Source organism: Coffea arabica, chromosome 5e (assembly GCF_036785885.1).
Source record: "Coffea arabica cultivar ET-39 chromosome 5e, Coffea Arabica ET-39 HiFi, whole genome shotgun sequence".
In the NCBI taxonomy this organism is placed as follows: domain Eukaryota; kingdom Viridiplantae; phylum Streptophyta; class Magnoliopsida; order Gentianales; family Rubiaceae; genus Coffea; species Coffea arabica.
Genome location: NC_092318.1, coordinates 288,545 through 302,446, shown reverse-complemented (window position 1 = coordinate 302,446; position 13,902 = coordinate 288,545). Strand labels below are relative to the sequence as shown.

General features: G+C 47.4%; 2 protein-coding genes across 2 annotated transcripts; both read left to right on the top strand.

Annotated features, from left to right (window-relative positions):
- The first annotated feature begins 4,541 nt into the window (after positions 1-4,541).
- LOC113688362 (uncharacterized) lies at positions 4,542-5,252 on the top strand. Its single transcript, XM_027206169.1, has one exon. The coding sequence runs from the start codon at positions 4,542-4,544 to the stop codon at positions 5,250-5,252; it is 711 nt and encodes a 236-aa protein (XP_027061970.1).
- Positions 5,253-5,378: 126 nt separating this feature from the next.
- Positions 5,379-5,969, top strand: LOC113688361 (uncharacterized). The gene has a single exon (XM_027206168.1). It carries the CDS (start codon positions 5,379-5,381, stop codon positions 5,967-5,969), a length of 591 nt encoding a protein of 196 aa, XP_027061969.1.
- The last annotated feature ends 7,933 nt before the right edge of the window (positions 5,970-13,902 follow it).

The window sequence follows — 13,902 nt, the reverse complement described above, 5'->3', positions numbered from 1 at the left end:
TGTTTAGAAGCGTTTGATAACTAAAAATTGAACATCCAAATTTTTGAGGCAAAATTTGCTTCCAAAAATAATTGATAAGTTATTTACTTATCACTTAATATAATATACATTCGAATGTATCAAATTCAATACTCAACAATTCAATAATTTAATAAATTCATATTTCAAATTTCAAATTTCAGTTTTCAAACTTTAATTTTATCAAATACACCCTAAATGAAGATCAAGGTCACATAATTAACCAGAAGACAGAAGGTTGAGAGACTACCGAGAGAAAATAGACATCATATAGAGAAATATTATTGGACAAGATGGTATCAGTATGTGTATTCGGTATAATAGGGCGATTAACTGTAAAAATGAAAGTAGTTTGTCAAGGTAAATATCAGATCTGAAACAGCAACAGTGGGTAGGGATACGGATTTGGAGCGGAGCAGCATGTGAGCCAATGTGGGTCGCGGACTAGATTAGAAGCAAAGCTAGACTAGAGATGCAGACATAAGTCGAAACGAAGTAGATCTGGGCCTAAAAGATCTAGTATATCATAGACTCAAAACCTGAAGTGAAGAAGAATTACTGGTGGCCGATTGATCAGCTTGTGAAGGCGCGTGGGCCAATTTTTGGCGACCCAAAAAATAGAGAGATGATCAGTAGAAGATGGGGAGTATTGGAAATGGACTGACTGGAAATGGTCACTAGGGAAAAGTCTTGGAAAAAGATTTTGAAGAAAGGAAAAATGTTGAGAATGAAGTCATGCTCCAATACCATGTTAGAAGAAGTTAATTTTGGAGGAATTGTTTATGGAATTCATGATTTGTATAATGATATCCTTATACTATATAAGAATGAGTTTGAGTCAAAGAATGATTTTGAATTTCAACCGCAAGAGTAGGGGTATTTTGGATTGTGAGGTTGTTTTGAATGTAGTTATAGTATTGGGTACTAGTTTAGATAACATGTGTATTATTGTGTTTACTGAAATGTCCTTGTATTCTAAAAGATGCAGTAATGATTTGTTCAAAGGTTTGGGTAGTTTGGGAATGTGAGATTATTTGGTCATCTTTTCTACAATGGGTACAACCCATAATAGCTTGTTTATTGGTGTAATTACTTATATGTCCTTGCAGAGACATTCATTGTGGTTTGTATCAATTATTAATGTTACTTTGCTATTATAATTTGAAGAACTTCAAACGTCATTTTCATCTCAATTAAAGCAAGGGCAATGGGGTTTATTAAGGAATTTATGATTGAGCATTAGTTTCAACTTCAATTCTTCAAATATCTGCAACTTCACATTCTTCCGTTATATTCCTTTCGTCTTCCGGTAAATACTTATTTGTATTGTCATGGTATTCTGGATTTCAATATGGTTCTCTGGTGAAGCTATTCTTGGTGGTTCAACTTGAGGTGAGGTTTCATTCCTTTTTTTTAATGGTATGATTTGCTTTGTAAAATCGTAATTTCTATTGTTAGCTAAATGTTTTCATTCCAAAATTAGATACTCTGTTAGCGCAATTTAATGTTGATATTATTGTTTTCTCACAAAATTAGTTGTTTTATACAATTTAAATGGTGTGATTTTGTTGGAATAGGTTTGGAGATACAAAACTTCCTCTTTTTGTCTACTTACATGGTGGAGGCTTTTTGATCAAATCTGCCTTCTCTCCTACATATCACGCGCATCTTAATGTAGTAGTTGCAGAAGCTGGTGTTATAACAGTTTCAATTAACTATCGGCTCGCCCCCTAAGCATCCTTTGCCTATTGTTTATGAAGATTCTTAGATTACAGTCAAATGAGTTGTCCCTCATTCAAATGGCGAGGGTCCTGAGGTATGACTTAGGGATTATGCTGGCTTTGATAGGGTGTTTTTTGATGGGGTTAGTGCTGGTAGCAATTTAGCACATAACATGGCATCAAGGGTTTGGCTGGAGATACTAGATGACTTCGATTTTGATGTGATTTTTCTCAATTGTTCTTATTTTGGGGGAAAGATCTAATCAGTATTGAGTTAACGAAATTACAGGCGAACGCCTATGTTAAGGACATTTGGCATTATGTTCACCCAAAATCTACAGGGGTTGATGATCCATTGTTGAATCCTCTGATGGAACCAAACCTTTCGAGGCTAGGCTTTGTCGTTGCTAAAAAAGTTGGCTACTTTCATCAACAAGAATGTTGTGTAGATGCATCTTTAAGTGGATAATCACTTTGTTTATTATCATTCTCTGAATCGTTAGGGTATCTATTTAAAGTTCATTTAGTCTCGTTAATAAAAAGCTCATGTACAAGTGTTTGTTTCAAAATGTATGAACCAAGCAAGATAGCATGCATAATTTCCTTCTCCATCTCCCAGTATACATTAGATGTTTTGTTACTTCATATTGTTATTCAATATGCGTGAGTTTTTTGATATTTGTTTGAACTACCGTAAAATCTTCTTTAACCACAGGCACCAAACACCCGCGTGATACGTGGGCATTCCCCTCCTAGTAATACTTATATTTATAGGTTTTACAAAGTGAATCTAGACACCTAAGTACAATGAACCTAAACTAATATTATGCAAGGTAAATGTCTTAACTAGTGATGTAATTGATACTACTAATTGACATACCTAATCTTACTGATTAATACTAATTGATACAACAGAATATTTTACATTGACAAATATTATTTGAAGCTGATTGATATTGGAGAATTTTGGTGAATAATATAATTCAAATGGAACAAGAAAAAGAAACTGGGGCAAAATGGCTATATAAAAATCTTGAGCGGGCAAAGTGCAATTCTGCAAAAAATTGATGGGGGTGCTAGCGCAGTTGGCCCAAGTATTTGTCTCTCGACAAAGTTAGGTTAGCTGAGAATTGAGTGACAAAATAATTTTAGCATCAGAGCACTAAGCAATGAAAGCATAAATTTATCAAAAAGGAGGTCACCTTTAGAATTTGTATTCCAACGACCGGAGCTAAAACGAGAGTCCTAATAATAACTTAAAAGCAAGATCTGCAAATCATTCTCCCGGGTGGCACAAAACAAATTGAAATTGGTCTGTGAGTTGGATGGTTTGCCATTTGTCCCACATCGGACGGAGTAACGGATGACAACCTGAATAAAAGAGCCCAATGCTCCAGTTTTGTCCGTGTTCGTAGAAAGGAGAGATGGTTGGAGTAGAGGCCCCATCCTGGGCTTGGACATGTGGCAGCCCAGATAGGGCCGAGCTGGGCTTCGGCCCCTGGCCCCTGGCAGTCGACCTGGGCCACACCGGTAGGGCTCTCGAAGGAGGCAAGGGTCCGTCCCGAAGAGGTCGGGGATAATCCCCCTCCGTGCGGGATACCGACTATTCTGGGCAGGTCCCGAAACGTACGGAGGTCGGACTCCCTCACAGGTATAAATGATAGCACACGTCAACTGTACAAGGTACGCTCACTCTAGGAAAATTACTCCTGGTTGTTATTGCTTCCCGTGAACTCTACTCACCGGAAAACTAACTTGACCGTCGGAGTGCCCTCGGGGACAACCCTCGGACCCCCTCTTCCAGTTCCTCCTTGTTTGTTTTGCAGGCTTAGGACCAGCTCTTCCATCAGCACCCCGAGCTCATCAGTTCAGCTCGGTTCGGGGAAGTTCAGCGCTTCTTCAGTTGGCGCCGTCTGTGGGAAACGAAAGGTAAGTGTAATAGTGTTGATGACAAGGACACGTTCTAAGCGGACCGTGGAGAGCACCGGCCCCGGAGCCGGAGAGGGATCCTGGCGGGCGGAGACCGAAGCGGCAGGGGGCGCTGGGGGCTCAGCCCTCTCAGGGGAACAAGGACAGCAGATGCTCCAGTTCGTAACAGAGAAGCTCCCCATGCTGGAGGATATAATCCGGCAGGCGAAGGAGGAAAATGGGGTTGGAGGCGCGCAGACTTTCAAGGCGAAGGGGAAGGAGAAGGAGTCACCCCCTGACCCTTCGGAGGATGAGTCGCGAGACCAGCCCCCCAGGAGGAAACGGCCACGGACTCCACGTCGCCCGCGAGCCTCGGTAATCGGGGACAGCGAGAGGTACTCCCGGGACAGGTCCGTGGGGAGCAGGCGGAGGGACCCCTCCCCGAGGAAGCCTGAGCGAAATGGGTTGGTCCGCTCTCCCTCTCGGTCTGTCAAGAGCCGACCGCGCGCCCCTCCCCCGTTGAAACCTGTCCGAGATGAGCTCGAGCAGATCTTGAGGCCAAGGCCGTACTAGAACAACTACGCGATCTCGCCTTTCGTCCGGGAGATAGAGGACTACCCGCTGCCCCGGAGGTTTAAGATCCCTAGCATCGAGATGTATGACGCTTCAACAGACCCGGAAGACCACCTCTCCGTCTTCCTGACGCACATGCGACTACAAACTGCTGCGGATGAGATCCGCTGCAAGACTTTCCTTATATTCTTGAAGGGGAAAGCTCGGCTCTGGTTCTAAGGCTTGGCACCAGGGTCTATCCGGAGTTTTCCCGAGCTGGCTAGGCAGTTCGTCGCCCAGTTCGTCTCCTCGAAGACCTATGCGAAGAACGCCACCCACCTGATGTCTATCCGGCAGAAGCCCGACGAGTCGTTGAGGAACTTCATGACCCGCTTCAACGCGGAGAGCTTGCAGGTAAGGGATAAAGACGAGAAAGTGGTAATGGCCGTATTCACGAACGGGCTCAGGGTAGAGGAGCTCTTCTACGAGTTGGCCAAGAAGCCTCCCGTAAACCTGGAGGAGCTCCTAACCCGGGCGCACGCGGCCGCTAATGCGGAGGAGGCAGGCCGCCTGAAGAAGGAATCAGATCGAGAGCTCGGAGATTGGAAGGGTCGAACAAACCCCCAAGAGGGCAAGGACGTCCCGGCCAAGAAGAACGTCTTTGATCGACTCTCGAAGGAGAAGGCACCCGTTCCGCCACCGCTCTCGGAGAAGAGCTACATCCCTCTGACACGGCCTAGAGCCCAGATCTTGTCTGTTATGGAAGCGGAAGGGCTGGGAGATCGGCCGCCAAAGATGGGAACACCTCGGAACAAGAGGAATCAGGACCGGTACTGTGCCTTTCACCGCGACGTGGGGCACGACACGGAGGGATGCTGGGCCCTAAAGAAGGAGATCGAGAACCTGATCCAGCGCGGCTTTCTGGGACGGTTCGTACGCCATGACCGACCGGGCCAGGAGTTCGGGCGCCATTACTATGGGGACCGGCGTGAGGTACAGCGTCGCGACCGTCCTGAGCGACGCGATGCCCCTTGGGGCCATTCGCCCGACTAGGACAATCAGAACCTCGCGGAGGTGATAAACACCATCGCTGGGGGCCCCACGGGGGGGGACAGCCACACAGCTTGGAAGAATAGGCGACCTCCCCCCGAGGCGGATGATTCCCTGAAGCGCCTGCGTATGGACGAGGAGATAACTTTCGGGCCAAAGGATGCGGTCCCCCTGGCGTCCGGAAATCACGAGGCCATTGTGATAGACATTGTCACCAACAACTACCGGGTGAAGAAAGTGTATGTCGACCAAGGGAGCGCAGTTGACATTATGTTCTATCGGGTGTTCAAGGAGCTCGGATTGAAGGATGACCAACTGACCCCGGTCCGAACACCTCTGGTAGGTTTCACAGGTTCGCCCATCAATCCGGAGGGAATGATCACCTTGATGGTCACGGTAGGGCAGGCTCCCAAATGCCGGACCATCTCTGTTAACTTTGTGGTGGTCAAACAAGCGTCGCCGTACAATGTTTTCCTTGGGAGACCTGCTCTGAACGCCCTCCGGGCCATTCCCTTTACTCTCCATCTCAGTGTCAAGTTCCCTACTCCCGCAGGGATAGCCGAGGTGCACGGTGACCCAGAGGTAGCCAGAGCCTGCTACCTGGCAACGCTCCGCGGGCCAGAGAAGGTGGTCGTTCAGACGACCTGTCTGGAGCCTTACATCCCGGGGGATGAAACCCGGCAGCCGGGTACCCAGGACGAAATCGAGGAATTCCCTTGAGGGAAGACCGGCCAGACTAGGTGATCCGCATAGGCGCGCTGCTGTCCCCCGAGGAGAAGGAGGGCTTGAAGGCTCTATTAAGGGAATACTCCCAGGTCTTCGCTTGGTCGGTGGATGACATGCCCGGGATCCCGACCGATCTAGCAGTCCACCATCTTGACGTGGATTCTCGCTTCAAGCCAGTCAAGCAGAAAAAGAGGAGTTTCGCCCCAGAAAGGAACGAGGTAATCAAGAACGAGGTCGGGAAACTGCTAGAATCCAAAATCATTTTGGAGGTCTACTACCCGACCTGGCTGGCCAATCCTGTCCTGGTTAAGAAGGAAGACCAGACCTGGAGGATGTGCGTTGACTTCACGGACCTCAACAAGGCCTGCCCTAAAGACTGTTTCCCCCTGCCAAGGATCGACAGGTTAGTAGATTCTAATGTGGGTTTTGACGTCTTGTATTTTCTGGATGCTTTTAAGGGGTACCACCAGATCGAGATGGCGGAGGAGGATCGAGAGAAGACCTCCTTCATTACGGAGGAAGGAACCTACTGCTATAGGACCATGCCATTCGGGCTGAAGAACGCTGGAGCTACCTACCAGCGCCTGGTGAACAAGATGTTCCAAAATCAGATCGGCCGAAGCATGGAGGTGTATGTGGACGACATGATCGTTAAAAGCCGAACTGATCAGCAGCTCGTCCCCAACCTGAGGGAGATCCTGGATATCCTCAGGGAGAGCAGGATGCGGTTGAACCCGAAGAAGTGCACCTTCGGGGTCAGGTCTGGAAGGTTCTTAGGGTTCTTGGTGTCCCGAGAAGGGATCCGGGCCAACCCGGACAAGCTCCAAGTTATAATGGACATGGCTCCCCCAGGAACGTAAAGGAAGTTCAGCGGCTCACAGGAAGTATGGCCGCCCTGAACAGATTCCTCTCGCGTTCCGCGGTCCGGGGGCTGCCCTTCTTCCGCATCCTAAAAGCGCCTAAAGATTTCCAATGGACGGAGGAGTGCCAGAAAGCTTTCGTCGACCTGAAGGCCTATTTGGCCGAGCTACCGGCTCTGACAGCCCCGGAGCAGGGGGAGACCCTGTTCCTGTACCTGTCCGCCTGCAACGAGGCCGTTAGCGCTGTCTTGGTGCGGGAGGACGGGGGGGCTCAAAGACCGGTGTACTACGCAGTCGTGCTTTACAGGGGCTAGAGACGCGATACACGCCGGCTGAAAAGTTGGTCCTTGCCTTGGTACACGCCGCTCGCAAGTTCCGCCCTTACTTTCAGGCCCACAGTATCATAGTCCTGACCGACCAGCCCTTGCGTCAGATACTCACCAAGCCCGAGGTCTCGGGCAGGATGACCAAATGGGCTGTCGAGCTGGCCGAGTACGACATTGGCTATAAGCCCCGCACCGCGATCAAGGCTCAGGCCTTGGCAGACTTCCTGGCTGAGGGCACCAGCCTGACCCTGGCCGAGACTAACCCTTCGCCGATAGACGCGCCGCCGGAGGAGCCATGGGTGTTGTTCGTAGATGGAGCGTCGAGCAAAGAAGGGAGCGGAACTGGCCTGCTACTCATCTCGCCCACAGGGGAGGAGCTAACCTACGCCCTCAGGTTTGACTTCCCGGCGTCCAACAACGAGGCGGAGTATGAGGCCCTGTTGACAGGATTGCGGATAGCCCACCAGATGGGCATCACCGCAATCCGGGTTCGGAGCGACTCGCAGCTCGTCGTCCTCCAAGTCCTCGGGGAGTACGAGGCCAAGGAGGAGGTCATGAAGAAGTACCTGGCTAAGGTACGAGAGGCAGTGGCCCCGTTCGAGACTTTTGAAATCGAGCGGGTGCCAAGGTCCCAGAACAAGCGCGCAGACGCCCTGTCAAAGCTGGCGTCCTACTCGTTCGCCCACCTAAGCAAGGAGGTCTTGGTAGAGGTGATCAGGCACAAAAGTATTAACCAAGTTCAGGTCTTGGCCATAGACGGCTCGGCCACATGGATGACCCCTCCGGTGGACTTCCTTAGCTCAGGAATCCTTCCCAGGGACAAAACGGAGGCCCGCCGACTCCAGCTCCGAGCTTCCGGGTACGCCTACGCCGGGGGAACCCTCTACAGGAGGTCGTATCTGTCCCCCTGGCTAAAGTGCGTGACTTCGGAGGAAGGTGACTACGTCCTCCGTGAAATCTGTAACGATCCCACCTCCCCTAAGGCGTACCAGAGGGTTTAGCGGGCCGTCTGCCCAACTCTCGCCGGGACTCACTCACTTACTACATTCCTCAAGTAAATTACAAGGTACAACTCAAATAATACATCCAATTTCCCAAAATTATATATCATAAGCGAAGCGGAAACTAGTTCTAAGCGTAAAACGTAGATTTACATCCGATTCAATTCCAAATATTTATACAAGCCCAAAAGTACATAAACCAAAACCAAAACTAAACTATATAAGATGTACGCCATCCAGCCACACAAAGATCCATATACAAGTTCTTCCTTTACCTCGATCCCTGTGGGGAGAAGAAGATAATAGGGGGTGAGTTAGAAACTCAGCGAGTGACCAGTAAAATCAACAGCCAAGTATATTTCACAATAAAGCATTAATATGATGTCATGATGCAGTAATCAAATGTTCATTTATTGCTCATGTGAGCCAGTGAAGTTCTTGTACTTAAATATCCAATGCTTGTTTAGATCAAGTAACCATGAAACAGAAGTAAGGAGCCATCGTGCTCCAAAGAATGTGTAAACAATAGTGGAGACATTGGTTCTAAGCACAAGACTTTTCAGGAACTCATTGGAGCCAAATTATGTCATGGCACACACCCGAACCCCAAATGATATGCAATGGAGTAATAAATGCAAGAATTAGTTCAAAAGTAACTTTGGGACAGTCGAGGGATCATTCACTCCAATTATAGTGCTTCAAGTATTCACGTTCAACTATACTCCATGTTTGAAGTCCAGATCTGCGATAGAAATCCAATTTGAGAACTTTGAAACACGAGTAAGATTCGAAACTTAAACGTTCCGTTCATTAAGAACCAACCAATTGAAATTCATTTGAAAGACACTCGTGGAAACTTGCTCGCTTTTCAAATCATAAGGTTTTGTAACATAGATGCTTGGAAATAATACTTGAGTTGAAAGTACAAGGAAATTCAAGTTTACATTGGCCATTAGGCTTTTCCTCAAGGGTACAAGTTCGGCCAAATTCTAACGTATAACACTCGAGAAACATAGTAGCAAAGGTCCTAACTAGTTCAAGTAATAAGTACTTAACCTTCACTCAAGTCGCTAATATAGTTTTCTAGTTCTCGAGTAAAAATTCGGGCAGCATGCCCTTTGTGTTTACCTAATTTTCCAGCCATTTAGGCTTCATTACTTTTCTCAACCACAACCCAACATCACATATATCAACAATTCATGTCAAGAGCCGTTCCATAGGCTCACAATAGCATAATAACAAGAATCACAACAATAACAAGTGCAGAAATTCAATTTAACACAAGACAGATTTGACGTATGAATGCGGAAATAACATATCTGAGGCTACGCTTATCGGATTGAGACGCAACCTATGTCGTTTCGAAGCTAAGACACAGAGCTACAATGTTCATGAAGGTCACTTAGTCCAGTTTCTAATGTAACTTGGTCAGAGTCTCAAATTACTAAACCAGAAACCAATTCGTCGGCTGTTTAATCGCATTACACTGTAATGGACATAACTCAGTGTACAAAAGTCCAATTCAGGTGTTCTTAGAGGCATTTGAAAGTTAAGACAAAATGCCACAACTTTCATGTTTTGGCAAAAAGCTAAATCAGTACGGCTCCCAGTCAAGAAACGTGATAAACTGGACTTAACTGATGAAACGGACTGCTGGGAAATACATAAAATAGTAAGGGTATTTTGGACTTTTCATGACCAACGTTGCTCCGATTGAGCTGAAATTTTGTAGGCACCTATAAAATACCATTCTCTACAACTTTCCTTCTTTGACCTAAGGCCAATTCGGCCTCTAACATACAGTTACAAATTCGGACAGAATGTTGGGAAAAATTTTCCAGATTCTGGAATTTTTTGTAATCAATGGAACTTTCTCAATTTTCCTTAATTTCTTGGTCCAATCACTACCAAAACCATAGTTGTCAAAATCACGATTCGGATCGTAGGATCGTACGATCCTACGATCCGGATAACCAAAATCGATCCGGATCGTATTCAGAGTCGCAAATCATATTAATCTCTGTAGGATCGCATAGAATCGTAGCAGAATCGGTAGGATCGTGTAGGATAGTAGAATCGTAGGATCGGTAGGATCGTACGATCCTACAATTTTTTTGTAAATTTGTGAAATACGAAACTCCATTTTGCAAGTAAATGAAAATATTTGTGATATATTTGTAATTTATCAAAGAATTGCAACCTTTAATTGCAATTAGGAGCTTTTGGTAGGATCTTACGATTCTACGATCCGATCCTACGATCCGATCTTGTGAAACTAAAATCGATCCTACGTAGGATTCCGATTTTACAAACCTTGACCAAAACACCTTATAAAACCTTAATTGCAACATATAAGTATCATACAATAAATTGGGCAGAATTTCCCCAAACCCTAGTCATCAAATAAGAAAGGGGAAAACTTCTAAAACATGCTAATCATCCATGATTTCACCATAAAATCAAGTTGCCAAGCTTAATTTAACAAAATTGAAAGCAAAACTTGGAGAGATAAGCTCTCTTACCTTGACTAGAGGTCACTAAGAGAAGCCCAAGCTTTCTCCTTCAAAAAACTCACTAACTAGTCACTCAAAAACAAGTTTAATCAGTTTAGTTCTTTTGATTTCTTGCTTTGTAGCTTGAATCAAGAAGAAATGAAGAAATTTATCTCTTATTCTTCCCCTCTCTCTCTCTCGGCTCCTTGGCAGAAATATGAAGAGAAATAGAGCTTAGTTGCCTTATAATAAAGCAAGAGGATTAGGACTAATGGTGTCCACAAATTGGGCAAACACTTGGACTAATCTTGGCCACAAAATTTTCTCTTTCTTTCCCTTTGCATATGGACCACAAATTTCGGTCAAGCTTGCTGTCAAGAGGGAAGATATTTTGCTCAAGTTCAATAAATTTGTTTGGTAAGCAAAAATGGTGGTCAAGTGGTGCGTTCAAACGGTAGTACGCGGGACCCGCCGGTTCGCGCCGTTTCTCTTAAAAACACCCGTACTAGGGTTTTTACTTTCCATTCACTAACCTTATCTCATTGCTCCAATTCACATATTATTTCTCACTTAAAAGTCACTTTTAATCCCCAAAATTAATCCTTACTCTGTACCGAAAATTCATCCGGCGAAAAATCGCGAAAACCCTAATTTTGCTCCAAACTTGAAACCGAAGCGTGAAACCCTATTTTCTAGATTCATTGGCACTTATTGTGGGGTGATTGAGTAGTAGGGCCACTATAAAGTGGTATTTGTCAAAGAAAAGGAAATTTTAAGAAAAATATAAGGAATTTGCACGGCTTCTGGCCGGATTCCCCCACAAAACTCTATTCACCAGAAATTTTTCCCTTTCTTCTGCCTCGGGGCGTTACAAAATCCATGAGGGCCTATGTGCGGCATATGTAGGGTCCCGTACATTGGCCAAAAAGTGCCTTCTCCTGGGCTATTATTGGCCCTCAATATTCCGAGATTTCGCCATGTTGGTGCAAAGGTGCCGAGCTTGCCAGGTACACGCCCCTTTGCGCCACCAGCCAGCTCAGGAAATGGTCCCCATCCACAGTCCTTGGCCCTTCGCCCAGTGGGGGATAGACCTCCTGGGGTCTTTCCCTCGAGCACCGGGGAGGTACGAGCACCTCGTGGTGGCCATCGACTACTTCACCAAGTGGATGGAAGCTGAGCCCCTGGCCACTATCTCAGGGAGGGCAATCCAGAAGTTCTTTTGGAAAAACATAGTCTGCTGTTTCGGGATTCCGCATGTCCTGATATCTGACAACGGGCGACAGTTCGCCGAAAACCCCTTCAAGAGCTGGTGCGCCGAGTTCGGGATCAATCAACACTTCACGTCGGTCGGCCACCCCCAGGCTAACGGTCAGGTGGAGAACGCTAATCGAACCATCCTGTAAGGACTAAAAACTAGACTGAAGCTAGCCCAGTCTAGCTGGTTAGAGGAACTCCCTAGTGTCCTCTGGGCTTACCGCATCACGCCCAGGACGGCCACCCAAGAGACCCCGTTCTCTCTGACTTATGGGGTGGAGGCGGTGGTCCCCGCAGAGATCGGTCTCCCATCGCCTCGGACGCAGAATTTCGTTGCGACAGCCAATGGAGAGGAGCTAAGGTGCAATTTGGACATGCTGGAGGCTAAGCGTGAAGAAGCGGCGATACAGATGGTTAAGTACAAGGGCCAACTAGCCCGCTATCACAACGCCCGAGTAAGAAACATTCAGTTCCAGCCAGGAGACCTGGTCCTGCGAAAGAACTCGATCAGCAGAGCTTACAGTTCCAACAAACTCGACCCGAACTGGGAGGGACCGTACAAGGTCCTGGAAGCCAGCCGGGCTGGTTACTGCAGACTCGCAAAAGTGGATGGGACAGAGGTACCCCGCACTTGGAACTTCTCCAATTTGCGACTGTTCGTAGCGTAGGTTAGGTCAGGGTGACTGGCTGTCTGTTTTTTGAAATTTGAATTTTAGTTTCATGATTCAATAAATGCTCGATTGTCAAGTTCAAATTTTATTTGTACTTGTTTGCCTTTTAAGTTTAAATCCTACACTAGCACACTTAGCTTTACCTCACTAAATGTCCTAGTGGGGGGTTAGGGGGATAAACGGTGAAAAACCCTTAAGATCCTTCGAGAGCGCGGGAGTGCTCGACCCCAAGAGGTCGGCGGACGCCTTTGAGAAGCTAGGTGCTGCTCGACCCCGAGAGTTCGGCACGAGTAAGGCTTCCAAAAATTCGGAGTGCTCGACCCGGGAGGTCGGCGCGATCGAGAACTTGGGCGAAAGGGAGTGATGCTCGACCCCGGGAGGTCGGCACGGGTTAACACTTTCAGGGCCTCCAAGTGAGTGCTCGACCCAGGAGGTCGGCACGATCGAGAACTTGGACGAAAGGAAGGCGATGCTCGACCCCGAGAGGTCGGCACGGGTTAACACTTCCGGAGCCTCCAAGTGAGTGCTCGACCCAGGAGGTCGGCACAATCGAGAACTTGGACGAAAGGAAGGCGACGCTCGACCCCGAGAGGTCGGCACGGGTTAACGCTTCCAAAGCTGCCAAGTGGATGCTCGACCCAGGAGGTCGGCACGGGTGAGGTTCCCAAAGATTCTAAGTGAACGTTCGATCCCAGGAGGTCGGCAGAGTGGGAATCTCGGAGTGAGTGCTCGACCCCAAGAGGTCGGCACGGCTCGGGGTTGTGGACTCCGAGAGTTAGACGTTCGGCCCTTAGAGGTCGGCGTGGCATGGACTACTCTGGGTTGGATAGTGTGCGCTTCGACGCTCGACCCGGGAGATCGGCATGAACGCCTTCGAGGTTGGCCGCTCGATCAGGAGGTCGGCACGAACGCCCGCGGTTAGACGTTCGACCCCAGAGGTCGGCAGGGACATCCCAAAAAATTCGATGCTCAGCCCCAAGAGGCCGGCTCGTCCCCTGGAGGGGTCTATGTTGCGCTCGACCTGTGGGGTCGGCGCATGATTTTGATGGTCTGACTGTCTTTGATAACTCAACTGTCAGATTAAAAAGGGGACGTGTTAGGTGCTCGACCCAGGAGGTCGGCACATGGCGTTGGGTGCTAAAGTTGGGAGCAGGCAGGAAATGCGAAACAATCCTCTTTGAGTTTTATATATACCTTCAAAGCCTATCTATTACAAAGTTCCCTGCCTATCTATTACAAAATTTCCGAGCTGGCAGTCTTGCTGGTGGCCCGCCCGGAGCGGGAGCTGAAGGTACACCTTAGGCATGTTGGGAGGTGTATGGT

Excerpts from the sequence above, each read along its gene's own strand:
- LOC113688361 (XM_027206168.1), top strand. The coding sequence starts at position 5,379 with ATGGACGAGGAGATAACTTTCGGGCCAAAGGATGCGGTCCCCCTGGCG.
- LOC113688362 (XM_027206169.1), top strand. The coding sequence starts at position 4,542 with ATGTCTATCCGGCAGAAGCCCGACGAGTCGTTGAGGAACTTCATGACC.